Genomic DNA, 15,789 nt, shown 5'->3' with positions numbered 1-15,789 from the left:
GGACAGAACCTGCACGCTGTTTCAGCAGGTCGCCGCGCCGGAGAGCAGGGTGCTTACTGCCCTTTAGAAATAGGGCAGGGTGCGGCATCCCGCTGAAACAGCTTAGTGGGAACGCTAAATAAGGACCACTGAAAACCGCTTGTTTAGAGGAACAAATTATTTCTTTCCTATATGATATGAATGTTATTATTGAATTTTCTTTTGAGGTTTCATGTAAGAAAGAGTATTGCTATTCTTTTTTCATGGGAGGACAGTCTTACTGGTGTGGTCATAATGTGGTTATGCGTTATTGTCAGCTGATGGAACTTCCATGTTGAACCAGTCTTATGTGGGCTATCGTTCTTGAGGAAGTGTCTGCAAGCTGGAAACAAGTATCATCCATATTCACCTCCTTGTCCATTTTGCATGAACCACAGACGTGGGCCTACAAACAAACAATGATATGGAGGACAAATATTCAGTGATATAAAGATAATATATATATATATTTTACTTCTAATGATTTCTGTTCACCTATACCTTATATTTGGAACAGTGGGCCTGATTCATTACGGACTGCAACAGTGTATGCAGATTCTACTGCGCATGCACCACAGTGCACATGTGTGAGTTGGCATTGTGATCTCACTGCGATTACCTACGCTGAAACAAAGCCATCGCAGATCTAGGGACGGGACGACAGCGTTTGGGGGTGGTGACGGGGGAGTGGTTGTAGAAACGCAGGCATGCCTGTCCATTTAAACGCTGTTGCATGGACGCGCATAAATTAGGCACTGCGACGGCATACGCAGCTTGAGTACTTACTGCGTGCAACAACAGTTGCAATTTCTGAGTAAGGTCAGACCTGTTGTGATTGTGCGTGAGGGGCCGATGTTACTCGATGGTACCGATGTATACACAGGTCTGCGAGGCCGTACGGATGTGAGATAGCAGTAGTGGGCTTCTCTATGCTGGCTTTGCGATTGTAGATATTAGCATATTTTCACAGAAGATCTGCGTGTGTAATCGCAATAGCGATTGGTAGCGAATCAGGCCCAGTGTGTACACAATATAACCTTAAAGGTATCTTAAATAACAAACTATAAAACCCATCATGGGAATGTTGAATACTTTACTGCAGAATGCAACAATACATTTCACAATTAAAATATATTTACTCAATCTATTCTCTATAAAAAGTGGCTCAGACAGAGAAAAAAACAAGTATCAACTCTGTGCCACCATTATGTATCAAGCGGTTGCAGTATTGGCAGTGGTGTATTTACCATTAGGCACGTGAGGCTTGTACCTAGAGGCGGCACTTGGTTGTTTGTTTTAGTATTGTCAGTCCGAAATTTACCAGTAACTACAAAATATTTCCACTCTATTGTATCATCTATTGTATCATATGCCATCTTGAGTGGAATATAAAAGGGTAGGACATGCACAAACTACCCCTGTAAGCCACAAAATGGGAGAGGTCATGATATTCTGTTGGCGGTTCAGGGAAAGGGGACCAGCTGCCGAGGAATACAACCTTGGTTCAACCCACTGGGAACTGAAACGTAGTTATTAACAAGAACAGTGGTTTATTCAGAAAGGCGCTAGTAGAGGTGATGGGTGTGGAGAGGTATACAGTAAGATGGGGATAAGGGATGAACTTCCCTTTTGTAGTGTGTCACAATTTAGGAATTTGGAATAACAAAACAACACATATACTGCTAGTGCCTGAAGTTGATAATAGAAATGAGAATAAGGAATAAACGTCCCTTAGATAGTGCGTAGTACAACTTCATTATGGTTCAGGTATATGAAAATACATAAAAGACACACATAATCTCCTTGGACCCCAAATCAAAAAGGACAATACCCTGGCATATCTATCATGGGGGCCCACACCGCACACCCTGCACCCATTTCTTCAATACTTACCTCTCCAGAGTCCCCTGTCAGCTGCAGCAGCGCTGCACAAATAAGTGGGAAAATGGCGCGTGCACAGTAAAACTCGGGGACAGCGCTAGAGTCTACTGTGCTGCAGTGCCGACTAGAGAGGAGGGTGCCCCAGACGGAGACTGCACACAGGACCCCTCCTCTCTTAAAACACCCCTGCCTAGTTGGAACTATTTTGTACCTTCATTCATTGTTATCTATCTTCTGTTAAGATATTTTATATGTTTTAGCTTTAATAAATACTATTTATTTATTTATTACCAGTTATTTATATAGCGCACACATATTACACAGCACTTTAAAGAGAATATTTGGCCATTCACATCAGTCCCTGCCCCAGTGGAGCTTACAGTCTATATTCCCTTCCACATGCTCACATACATACACACTAGGGTTAATTTTTTTTGTTGGGAGCCAATTAACCTAACAGTATATTGAGTACCTGGAGGAAACCCATGCATGCACAGGGAGGATATAGAAACTCCACACAGTTAGGGCCATAGTGGGTATCGAACCCACAATCTCAGTGCTGTGAACCACTGTCTGTGATGCCAAATTTTCACTGTCATGTATATGGTTTCATACTAAAGATGACAAGTATATTGGTTTAAGCTATTTATACCATACAGTATCACACTATAAGCATATTTGCCAACTCTCCCTGATTGTCAGGGAGACTCGCTGAAAGAGTAGAAAATATTGTATTTTTGGAGCTTGGTAAATTTAGGTCCCCATACTAGTGTATAAGGACAGCAGGCCACATCGGGAGAGAAAGGTAAGCAGGATATATCTGTGATACTAGTGTATGGGGACAGCAGGCCACATCGGGAGTGAAAGGTAAGCAGGAGATATTTGTGGTACTAGTTTATGGGGACAGCGGGCCACAGTGGGAGAGAAAGGTAAGCAGGAGATTATCTGTGATACTAGTCTATGGGGACAGCGGGCTACATCGGGAGAGAAAAGTAAGCAGGAGATATCTGTGATACTAGTGTATGGGGACAGCGGGCCACATCGGGAGAGAAAGGTAAGCAGGAGATTATCTGTGATACTAGTGTATGGAGACAACGGGCCACATCGGGAGAGAAAGGTAAGCAGGAGATTATCTGTGATACTAGTGTATGGGGACAACGGGCCACATCGGGAGAGAAAGGTAAGCAGGAGATATCTGTGATAATAGTGTATGGGGACACCGGGCCACATCGGGAGAGAAAGGTAAGCAGGAGATATCTGTGATACTAGTGTATGGGGACAGCAGGCCACATCGGGAGAGAAAGGTAAGCAGGAGATTATCTGTGATACTAGTGTATGGGGACAGCCGACCACATCGGGAGAGAAAGGTAAGCAGGAGATATCTGTGATACTAGTGTATGGGGACAGCGGGCCACATCAGGAGAGAAAGGTAAGCAGGAGATATCTGTGATAATAGTGTATGGGGTCAGTGGAGCCATATCGGGAGAGAAAGGTAAGCAGGAGATTATCTGTGATACTAGTGTATGGGGTCAGTGGAGCCACATCGGGAGAGAAAGGTAAGCAGGATATATCTGTGATACTAGTGTATGGGGACAGCGGGCCACATCGGGAGAGAAAGGTAAGCAGGAGATATCTGTGATACTAGTGTATGGGGACAGCGGGCCACATCGGGAGAGAAAGGTAAGCAGGAGATATCTGTGATACTAGTGTATGGGGACAGCAGGCCACAGCGGCAGTGAAAGGTAAGCAGAAGATATCTGTGATACTAGTGTATGGGGACAGCGGGCCACATCGGGAGAGAAAGGTAAGCAGGAGATATCTGTGATACTAGTGTATGGGGACAGCGGGCCACATCGGGAGAGAAAGGTAAGCAGGAGATATCTGTGATACTAGTGTATGGGGACAGCGGGCCACATCGGCAGAGAAAGGTAAGCAGGAGATATCTGTGATACTAGTGTATGGGGACAGCGGGCCACATCGGGAGAGAAAGGTAAGCAGGAGATATCTGTGATAATAGTGTATGGGGACAGCGGGCCACATCGGGAGAGAAAGGTAAGCAGGAGATATCTGTGATACTAGTGTATGGGGACAGCAGGCCACAGCGGCAGTGAAAGGTAAGCAGGAGATATCTGTGATATCTCCTGTGTTACCTTTATAATGAATGGCCCCAAAACTTAATTTCTACAAAATTAAGTGAAATTGTTCATTTTCACCTGCTTTTGTAGAAAATAAGTCATGATGAATAGACCACATAAGGTGGTATGCAATTTGCTTGCAATGTGCACATGCTGCTTCCTCCTTGGTTATTAAGTAAAAGAGCCCATTCTGTATCACTACTCACTCATGATCTTACATTATTAATAGAACATGATGTGTCATTGAGACAGGAAGTGACAAGGGCGGATTGCTTATGAGAGAAAAGATGATTAATAGGATGTGGTATTATAGATAGTAAATGCATTTCAATGATGTCATAGATTAATTGCTATAAACGTGGTGTAAAATAGTCTGAATTTAATGTTTATTTTACATTTTATCACTGGCTTCGCCCACGATGAAATCGCTTCTGCCAACTTTTTTTAATTTGAGGTGTTCTAGTTATATTGCTTTGCATAGGGAGGGGCCCACGTGACCAGCAGCGCTATACAGACTGGTGGCATGAGCGATTCACCCACCACTCACACCAATGTCACTATGTGCCCTGTGCACAGACTGCTATGTAGCCTATCCTATTCACCCACCACTCACACCAATGTCACTGTGTGCCCTGTGCACAGACTACTATGTAGCCTATCCTATTCATCCACCACTCACACCAATATCACTGTGTGCCCTGTGCACAGACTGGCATGTAGCCTATCCTAGTCACCCACCACTCACACCAATGTCACTGTGTGCCCAGTGCACAGACTGCTATGTAGCCTATCCTATTCACCCACCACTCACACCAATGTCACTGTGTGCCCTGTGCACAGACTGCCATGTAGCCTATCCTATTCACCCACCACTCACACCAATGTCACTGTGTGCCCTGTGCACAGACTGCTATGTAACCTATCCTTTTCACGCACCACTCACACCAATGTCACTGTGTGCCCTGTGCACAGACTGCTATGTAACCTATCCTTTTCACGCACCACTCACACAAATGTCACTGTGTGCCCTGTGCACAGACTGCTATGTAGCCTATCCTATTCACCCACCTCTCACACCAATGTCACTATGTGCCCTGTGCACAGACTGCTATGTAGCTTATCCTATTCAAGTGAATGCAGACCCAAAGCCCTCTCCCCCCCTTACCGGCCGCACAAATGAGTCCCCAGGTCATCACTAGAAATTACTGCAAGGTAGTATGGTCTCAGCTACCTGGAGCCTAGGAGATGTACTAAGTCTTGAAAACTGATTAAGTGGACAGCGATAATGTACCAACCAAACAGCTCTTAACTGTCTTTTATAGGCTGTATTTGAAAAATGGCATTTAGGAGCAGATTAGTTGGTACTTTCTCACTTTTCAAGGCTTAGTGCATCTCCCCCAAAGAGAGAAAATGAATGTGTTATCATTCTACCTTGTCCCTCTACGCTGTGGGCAGAGACACAATCTTGCCCACTGCAGGACCTCTGTGTGTCGTATTGGTAGTTGCAGGAGAGATGTGGTCAGATCCCGACAGCTGGGATTCTGGCGGTCAGAATGCCGACACTGGAATCCCAACACTTAATAGAATACCGGCACCAGCATCCCGACCGTCGGAATCCCGAAGGTAAGAACCGGGGTTAGGGTGAGGGTTAGGCTGCGTGGGGGAGGTTAGGTTTATGGTGTGGAGAGGGAGGGTTAGGTTTAGGCACTAGGGTGGGGGGTTAGGTTTAGGCACTGGGGAGGGGGGTTTAGGGGTGAGGTTAGAAGTATTTAAATTTTAGTTGTCGGCAATGTAACCTGGTTGGGCTGCCAGCGTCTGGATTCTGACCCCCGGGATCCCGAGCGCCAGCATCCCATACCCGACCCGTTGCAGGAAGCAACCTATCTGTAACCTTTCACTCTGTGATTATGTAGAACTAGCTAAGCCCCTGTGTGACCCTTAGAGCGAGTTTAATAAACTGCTGTGCTCTTTGACGTCTGTACTATGCAGCCACATACATCATGATCTTTTCCTCCAGTTCGTCCGTCTATTTATCTTTATGTCTGGTTCAGTTGTTCATTCTCCTACGTTTATTTTCCCCCCTTACAGTTTCCTTGTCTTAATCCTCCTCCCCCCTTACCTGGTTGCTCACTTTGTATTATTATTAATGCTATCAGTACCCCAGTGGCCAGAATACAGAGGAGACGGAAAAGACTGTAGCAGAAGCGAGAGCCAGTCATGGATTCACTGGCAGTGACACCACTTTCGCCATGCCAACCATAGGATTTCCAGTACACCACTGGTCTGGAATTAAGCAGCCTTTGGACTCCAGACAATGCTGCTGATTTCCAAATATATTAGCAGTGTACTGGAGATTTAGTAAAGAATATGTAAAATTCAAACAATTTGAATAGACAATTGTAAACTAACTAATGTTGCGACAACTGAAAACTCAAAGGGGATGTGGTTGAAATTGTTGCATGTCACTTCATATTTATAGAGCATATTATAGTGGAAAACTTACTAAAGTCTCATTTTTAGGGACACATTTATATATGTTAAAAAGAGATTTTTAATTTACACTGAGCAAAACCTTTATTATACGTATATACCCAGTGCTATTTTTCAGCAGGAACAAGCAGGAACTCAGGGCCTGATTCAGACCGGGTCGATGGTGCCCTAGTGGGCATGCGCACGACGGAGGGAGCTCCGTCGTGCGCATGCGCGAGACCCGGACAGCGACGGGCACTCTGTCGCTCCGGGGTCTCGCACCAAAGGGGGCGTGCTGTCGATGGTGAGTGACAGCACGCCCCCTTTGGTGGGCGTGCCGGGGGCGTTGCTGCCCAGACGGAGGCGTTCCCATGGGAACGCCTACCGTGATGTCAGTGGGAGTGCTTTTGGCTCTGATAGAGCCAAAAGCACTCCTGGGCTTGCGGCAGCGAGACCCTACAGCAGGGTCTCGTCGCAAGCCCGATGGTCGCGATGGTCATGACCATCGCGGCCATCTTTTTGGCCGCTCGCATAAGCTGTGGGTGTCCACCCACAGCTATGCGAGCGGCCAGGAGGCCGCTCCAATTTTAGGTAGTAGGGCCCTGATTCAGAGCGAGCGCTCTGGTCAGAGCGTCCGGCTCTGAATCAGGCCCTCAGTTCCTGAACCTCTCATTAACTATGACATAATATCCTGGGCCAAAATGTACTTTCCATATTTATATAATATATATCATACTTGCCTACGTTTGAAAAAGCATTTCAGGGAGATTGTGAAAGCACCACCTATGAGCGCGGCGGTAAAGTGGGCGTGTACTGCTACATCTGAGAGGCGTGTCATAAAACTGACCTACATCCAAATGTAAATGAGCCCCAAAGCAGTTAGTAAGATCTATTTATTGATGAAAACACACTGATACTTTTTAGAAAATGCATGTAGCCATAGGGATCATTGTGCCTTATAACCAATCCAGGGAAATGATACTAATCATCCCACTGGAATCATAGTTGCCTACTTTTAATTTCTCCTCCCCGGGAGATGTCCAGGGAGGAGAAGCAAGTGAGTTATGACGGGGGTGGGGCCTGACTGTTTGCGTCATTAAGCCCCGTCCCATTCACGGTAAATAGCCGCGATTGGCACACATTTACATAGGGGACAGGGCTAAATGACGTGATTCATGAAGAATCGCATCATTAAGCCCCGCCCCCTACTCGGAGACCCGCGATCGCCATGGAAATTCTCCCTAATTCTGCCCACTTCACTAGGAAGTGGGCAGACTGTGGGAGAAGTGCCTACTCTACCGGGGGTGCGGGGGGTTACCCGAAAAATCGGAGCCTCCCGTGAAAACCGGGAGGGTAGGCATGTATGATTTGAATGTATATATCTCTATTTTTTATTTATATATATATATATATATATATATATATATATATAAAACAGCTTCACAATGGGGGTAGGGTGCAATCAGGGAGATTGCTAGACTATTCTGGGAGTCAGGGAGATTGCTGCTATTTCAGGGAGTCTCCCTGGCAATCACGGAGAGTTAGCAAGTATGACATATTATATATATATATATATATATATATATATATACAGTATATAATTGTATTTCTATAGCTCCACCCACAGTTCCTGAACCTATTTTTCCAGAAAAATAGCCCTGTATATACCGAATAGCAAGTTAGTGCATCATTTGTAATCAGAACAACTTGCATTTGTCCTTTTGAGATATGTCTTGGGCAGCACAGATAGTTGCAGTTTTCGAGTCCCACCATGGCCATATATGTGTGGAGTTTTTATGTACCCCCCCCATACTTTTGTGAGTTTCCTTCCACAAACAAAAAAATAAAATATAGATTGTAAGCTCCACTGGGGCAAGGACTGATGTGAATAGCCAAATATACTTTCTGTAAAGCGCTGCTGAATATGTGTTATGTGTGCGCTATATAAATAACTGGTAATCTATACTAATATAATAAGAACGTTGTGTAGGTCATTTGTCCCACGTTGGCGCAAAAACTACTAAACTGATTGTCATGAAAACTGCATCATTTTGTAGGGGAATCGCCTATAAATAACCTGCTTTTTGTTTCATCTCGATCCATCAAGTTAAAGCGGACCAATAACAAAAACAAAATGTATTGACATAATCAATGCAAGAGATAGGTGTGGCACCATGCACGTGGCCGGTAAAGGGTGAGGGAGAGGTGCTTTGGGCTCGCGTTCACTTAAATAGGATAGGCTACATAGCTGTCTGTGCACAGGGCACACAGTGACATTGGTGTGAGTGGTGGCTGAATAGGATAGGCTACATAGCAGTCTGTGCACAGGGCACACAGTGACATCGGTGTGAGTGGTGGGTGAATAGGATAGGCTACATAGCAGTCTGTGCACATGGCACATAGTGACATTGGTGTGAGTGGTGGATGAATAGGATAGGTTACATAGCAGTCTGTGCACAGGGCACACAGTGACATTGGTGTGAGTGGTGGGTGAATAGGATAGGCTACATAGCAGTCTGTGCACAGGGCACACAGTGTCATTGGTGTGAGTGGTGGGTGAATAGGATAGGCTACATAGCAGTCTGTGCACAGGGCACACAGTGACATTGGTGTGAGTGGTGGGTGAATAGGATAGGCTACATAGCAGTCTGTGCACAGGGCACACAGTGACATTGGTGTGACTGGTGGGTGAATAGGATAGGCTACATAGCAGTCTGTGCACAGGGCACACAGTGACATTGGTGTGAGTGGTGGGTGAATAGGATAGGCTACATAGCAGTCTGTGCACAGGGCACACAGTGTCATTGGTGTGAGCGGTGGGTGAATAGGATAGGCTACATAGCAGTCTGTGCACAGGGCACACAGTGACATTGGTGTGAGTGGTGGGTGAATAGGATAGGCTACATAGCAGTCTGTGCACAGGGCACACAGTGACATTGGTGTGAGTGGTGGGTGAATAGGATAGGCTACATAGCAGTCTGTGCACAGGGCACACAGTGTCATTGGTGTGAGTGGTGGGTGAATAGGATAGGCTACATAGCAGTCTGTGCACAGGGCACACAGTGACATTGGTGTGAGTGGTGGGTGAATAGGATAGGCTACATAGCAGTCTGTGCACAGGGCACACAGTGACATTGGTGTGACTGGTGGGTGAATAGGATAGGCTACATAGCATTCTGTGCACAGGGCACACAGTGACATTGGTGTGAGTGGTGGGTGAATAGGATAGGCTACATAGCAGTCTGTGCACAGGGCACACAGTGTCATTGGTGTGAGCAGTGGGTGAATAGGATAGGCTACATAGCAGTCTGTGCACAGGGCACACAGTGACATTGGTGTGAGTGGTGGGTGAATAGGATAGGCTACATAGCAGTCTGTGCACAGGGCACACAGTGACAGTGGTGTGAGCGGTGGGTGAATAGGATAGGCTACATAGCAGTCTGTGCACAGGGCACACAGTGACATTGGTGTGAGTGGTGGGTGAATAGGATAGGCTACATAGCAGTCTGTGCACAGGGCACATAGTGACATTGGTGTGAGCGGTGGGTGAATAGGATAGGCTACATAGCAGTCTGTGCACAGGGCACACAGTGACATTGGTGTGAGTGGTGGGTGAAGATGCTGCTGCCACCAGTCTGTATAGTGCTGCTGGTCACGTGGGCCACTCCCACGACATGGCCCCTATGCAAACAATGCAAATAGAACACCTCAATTATAAAAAAAAAAGTTGGCAGAAGCGTATTCAATGTGGGCGAAGCCGCAGGCAACAGCTCGAAAATAATAATAAATGCCTTTTGGTTTTCCTTATACTTGTTCCTATTATTTGTGTGTCAATTTTTAAAACGGTATCTCATCTAGTTATTAGATACTGAATATAAAATTTGTATTAATATAAAAATAGTTTTTATTTATATTTCTTGGAGTGAAGTAATTACAAAAATTGCGATATCCCATTCTGGTATATATTTTTCAATGTTCTCACCTCACGTTTGGGTTTTGTCCAGTATGTCCAGAGACTGTACATAGCTTCACCTAGGGCAGTAAGACAGATGATAATGCAGGGTACAGACTGGTTCATCCAATACAAGTGATTCAGGAAATAAGACAGAAAGCAGCTTTTTCCTATGCTTTGTGGCTCCATTAGTCCTTGCTCTTCTCCTGGAAGAAAATCATTCCCACTAGTAGCCCACAAAGGACGTTGGGAAAATGCTGAACGCTTTGTGGGAACGAATTGTGTTAATAAGTCTCTATAAAGATTATGGAGTGCAGGAATCATTCCTAAAGAACTGATGGCTGATCCAGGTCCCCCAAAATGCCACTGCAGGAGAAGAAATGTCCTAAAAACCTTGCTGCCAAGTTGCTTATGGCATTCTCTCCTTTCAAACAATACACATGATTTTTATGTTGCATAGGATCCTCTGTGATGTCATTTAATCCTTTGTGATGTCAGTTTCAAGCAGCAGCGTTGGAGGTGTGATGCTATATTATCAAAAGACATGGGTTAAAACTGAGCAGTCATAGTGGCTATTATGCAGTACATTATATAAAATAATATATATAAAAAACACCAGAGGATGGTGCTTATAGTGTAGTATTTTTATGAAAATGGAGCTACAATGAGTAAAGTAATATGCATATTTTAATTACAATCTTCAAGACATTGCTAAATACATCAGATTCTAGATCATGGATCTCTTCAACGACCAACTTAAGCCATAGACTGGAATTATGAACTCCTGTTCCTAAATGAATAGGAACTCATAATTAAAGTCCACTGTATTTATAAAAATTATATAAATTAGGTCATCACACTGGAGGGTGACCTGAGACAGGGAGGTAATCCCATGTAATGCTCGGGACAATGTATAGTAGGTTATAAAACAGGTAAAAACTACAAAGAACTGCAATCTGATGTCATTGAAAACCACCTGCCAACTATATGTATAAACCTATTTTACTAGCAAACTAGACTAGAGAGCTTAAGGACAGGATGCTTTAAGCTCCGATCTCCACAGTCATGCCTGCGTCTAGTTGCTCAGAGTGTGTGTGCGCGTGGTTGGGTTGGATGAGGGTGGTGGTATTGTGTACAGAATACACATCTGAGTATAATGAGCTGTTACTAAGGCACAAGCTCATATAGAATAGAAGCAATATAGTGATGCAACCAGGAAACTAGTATTGTCAGTTTATATTGTTTTGCAACTCCGTTCTTTTGGCATAAACTCTGTTCTGTTTTTGATTTTCTATATAATTTCCTTTTTCAGGGAAGGTTAAGGCATACTTGCCAACTCTCCCTCATTGTCAGGGAGACTCCCTGAATTAGTAGCAATCTCCCTGTCTCCCTGAAGAGTCTAGCAATCTCCCTCATTTCATCCTTACCCCCATTATGAAGCTGTTATATTAAAAAACAGAGATATATATACATTCAAATGGGATCATTAATGTAATTTCCTTGCATTGGTTATTATAAGGCACATTGGTTATTATAAGGCAGGACGCTCGCAAGCGGGTCGATGTTACCCCAATGCGCACGACGGAGGGGGCTCCGTCGTGCGCATGCGCGAGACCCCGGACAGCGACAGCCAAGCTGTCGCTCCGGGTCTCGCACCAAAGGGGGCGTGCTGTCGATGGTGAGTGACAGCACGCCCCCTTTGGTGGGAGTGCCGGGGGCGTGGCTGCCAGACGGAGGCGTTCCCATGGGAACGCCTACCGTCTGGGTCCGGCCCCACTGACATCACTAGTGATGTCAGTGGGAGTGATTTTGGCTCTGATAGAGCCAAAATCACTCCAGGGCTTGCGGCAGCGAGACCCTACCGCAGGGTCTCGTCGCAAGCCCAATGGTCGCAATGGTCTTGACCATCTCGACCATCATCATGGACGCTCGCATAAGCTGTGGGTGGTAACCCACAGCTATGCGAGCGTCCAAAAGGCCGCTCCACATTTAAATAGGACGGCCCTGATTCAGAGCGAGCGCTCTGGTCAGAGCGTCTGGCTCTGAATCAGGGCCAATGATCCCTATGAATTTCTGTAATGTATCAGTGTGTTTTCATCAACAAACAGATCTTACTAACTGCTTTTGGGCTGGGTTTACATTTGGATGTAAGTCAGGTTTAGGACACACCTCTCAGATTTATCAGTACACGCCCACTGTAACACGCACTCATAGGTGCTGCTTTCACAATCTCCCTGAAATGCTTTTCAAAAGTAGGCAAGTATGGGTTAAGGACGTGTATTGCAGCACATAAGATAAAAAGTTGACTAAGAAATTGTGAGCTGGCTGTACTAGTCAGTGTGTTAGTGACACCATCTCTGCAATTGATTTGATGAAGTAGAATTATTGAGCTCATCTCAGTTATATTGCTATATAATTTGTGCTGTGTTTCTCGTACAGAAGCTAGACTGGCCTTGAAGTCATACATACACTTCATACAGCATACTTTATCAGACCCTGAGAAGGTTCAAGGGAAGCTACATAAAGAAGATAAGGTATGTGACTATTACAAATACTTTGCTGTCTATGCTACATTTAGTTTGCCTATATGGAGATACTAGTAATAGAAATGGACTCGGCCGCCCCACCCCCACAGCCTATTCCCCTGTCCCTGCCCACTCCCATCCCCACTGCTCCCTCCTGCCTTATACTTACCACCCCCTGTACCCAGGCTTCTTCTCACCAATTGGAGCGGTGTGCGTTTGCACATCACACCTATCGTGCATGACACACGCAGTGGCAGCTGGACAGCATGGTTTGATGTGCACATGCTACATTTTATAATAACAGATGTAGTATTTCTCATGCAAGTGGCTTTAAAAGAGGCCATTTATCAGGGATGCCATGAAAAACATATGTACACCACATTATGCCAACCTAAAGGGGAACAGAAAGAGGAATGAGCCACTAATAACATATCAAATTAAAACTTTTCTTGTTAATAATATATAAAATATCAATATATTCTCAGCATTCACAATGAGGCTAATGCAAAACTCTGTTTTGTTCAGAGTCATACGTATCTCAGTAACAACTCCACTTCAGTGGCATATCTGGGCAGCAACAGGGCTTTCCCACACAGGCTATTTATCAAATGATGAGCTATGCAGGGTTTCTTTCTGTGGAGTAGCAGAGGCAGATCCAGGAAATATCCAAACAGACCCTAAAGAGACTAGATGAAAATGCCTTTCCCATTCTTCTAGTGGTTTACCTGCAGTCATTACACTTGCTGAATTATGGAAGAAGGACATCTAGAAACTACCCCTGCTAAAACAAAACCATTTATGAAATTAATATCAACAAAGAGAAATTTAAATTACAATTGAAATTCTTCCCTATTAAGTCAAAAAGTACAAATATATAAAGCGTCTATAAAACCACCCTTGATGGCTATAAAACTGTGTGTGCCAAGAATAAGCCCTCCCTAAAACTAATCTTAACAAATGGGAGAAAAGGGCCTTATGCAATATCATGAGAGACTCTTCCATCATAATTAAAGAGACTGATAAAGGTGGAGGACGTGCTATCCAGAACAATTCAGATTATATACAAGAAGCACTGAGACAATTGGAAGATACACAATTTGATATCAAATTGCCAACAAACCCATTCACATCTCTCTGAACTCCAAACACTTCTTAAAGATGTTTTACTTGATGGGGTCTTCCCAGGGAGGAATTCCGGTTCCTGTTCCCCCCTTTTCCTACTTACTATCACCTTCCCAAAATACACAAATCCCTCACTTCAGCTCCTGGGGATTCCATTATTTCTGGCCTTAATTTTCTTTCTGTTAATCTTTCTTGTTAGGTTGACTTTTTTCTTTAACCTCGTGTCTCCTCATTGAGGTCACTCGTTTGAGACACCACCCATTTTTACTTACTCAAGATCTTGAATGGAAAGACTCATATGCCTTCCTTACATTAGATATGTGGAGTCTTTGTACTAATATTTTTCAAACCAACAGTGCTTTGATCTGACGGTGACCTCCCGGAGAGACGCAGGACTTTCATTCTTGATGCTATTTTCTTTATTCGTAAACACATCTTTCTTCTTCAGGGTCCATAGGCTCCACAGGGAGACCTTGGGGTGTAGGTGATGGAACTAAATCTGGGCACCACACAATTAAAAGCTTTCAGCTCCCAGGATGCATTGGTCCACTCTCCCTATACCCCGCCCCCGAGGCACCTCAGTTTCGTTGGTGCCCGGGACAGTCTGGTCACCATTACACAGGGGGGCTGTTTAGGCAGCCCTTAAGCTATTATTCTTATGATTTGATTTGTTTTATCGTTTCTTCAACTAGAGCTTGCAGCAGCAGACTGTCCGAGGGACGTCTGCACTGCCGCTCCGTCACCCCTCTGGTGCTGCGGGGGCCAGTACCGATCTGGAGATCTTGGCGGGCATTCCGGGGGTCAGCGCTAGCCATGGCCCCGGGAGAGGACCCAGACTGCAATGGGACTTTAGGGGGACAGGTAAGGCGGTGACCCGCGTGTTAAGGCAGTCGATACCTCATGGGACAGACCAGAAGTGGCTGAGTGTGGACACAGGCTCCAGCTATCGCGATCCACTAGACCACCAGGGACATTTTGGTGCAAGAAACTAGTGTCCCAGGGGTTAATAATGAGCTAGGGGAGACAGCTTCCCTGTTTAAGCAGCTCCTCCCCTCAGCTCAGGGCACCTTTTCTCTGAGGTCTGGCTTCTCTGAGCTGTTCTCCTCCTCTGGCCACGTCCCCTCTGAGGTCTCCAGCCGCCATTTTCTTCATGGTGCAGTCGCCTATCTCCCAGGACAGCGTGTGGTCCGGTCCCTCCTACATACCTCTCCCCAGGGTCAGCGTATGTAGCACTATTTCCTACCAGACACTGAGTCTGTGTAGTTGAGTATAGTGCCAATTTGCAGTAATTCCTGCATTGTATGTGACTTGTGCTAGCATTTCCTATCTGTCAGGATATGGCTGTACCCTTTCTCTATCTCATGCCCTAATTGTTAGGGTGGTTCATACATAACCTCATATTATATATAGAGGCTCCTATTCTCTTTCCATTTATGAACTTGCCATTTTTATCAGATAAGCTACGATTTTTTATTCCTATTTATTCTGATAAATTTATAGTCCCTTTTTTTATATATACACATTTTTTGTCCATGGTTTTATGTGTTTTATGTAATTTATCCTTCATGTAGGAGGATATCTCTTGTTGTGTCTGATTAAAACTATTTTATGTTATTTTAAATGATTTTTTGCACTCTTATTGATTTACACTTTAAATTATTTATACATTTTTGCACATTTTTATGGA

The 15,789-nt window shown here is 44.8% G+C and overlaps 1 protein-coding gene across 1 annotated transcript in view; it reads left to right on the top strand.

The window, feature by feature from the left end:
• Window positions 1–15,789, top strand: part of ANKRD45 (ankyrin repeat domain 45) — a 94,821-nt gene that overhangs the window by 42,312 nt on the left and 36,720 nt on the right. The window contains exon 4 of the mRNA XM_088482187.1: window positions 12,895–12,989. Within this exon, the coding sequence (XP_088338313.1) occupies window positions 12,895–12,989 (95 nt within the window). The remainder of the gene's footprint in view (window positions 1–12,894; window positions 12,990–15,789) is intronic.

Source organism: Taudactylus pleione, unplaced genomic scaffold (assembly GCF_031769625.1).
Source record: "Taudactylus pleione unplaced genomic scaffold, aTauple2 ptg000017l, whole genome shotgun sequence".
NCBI lineage: Eukaryota > Metazoa > Chordata > Amphibia > Anura > Myobatrachidae > Taudactylus > Taudactylus pleione.
This window is presented reverse-complemented; position numbering and strand designations above follow the sequence as displayed.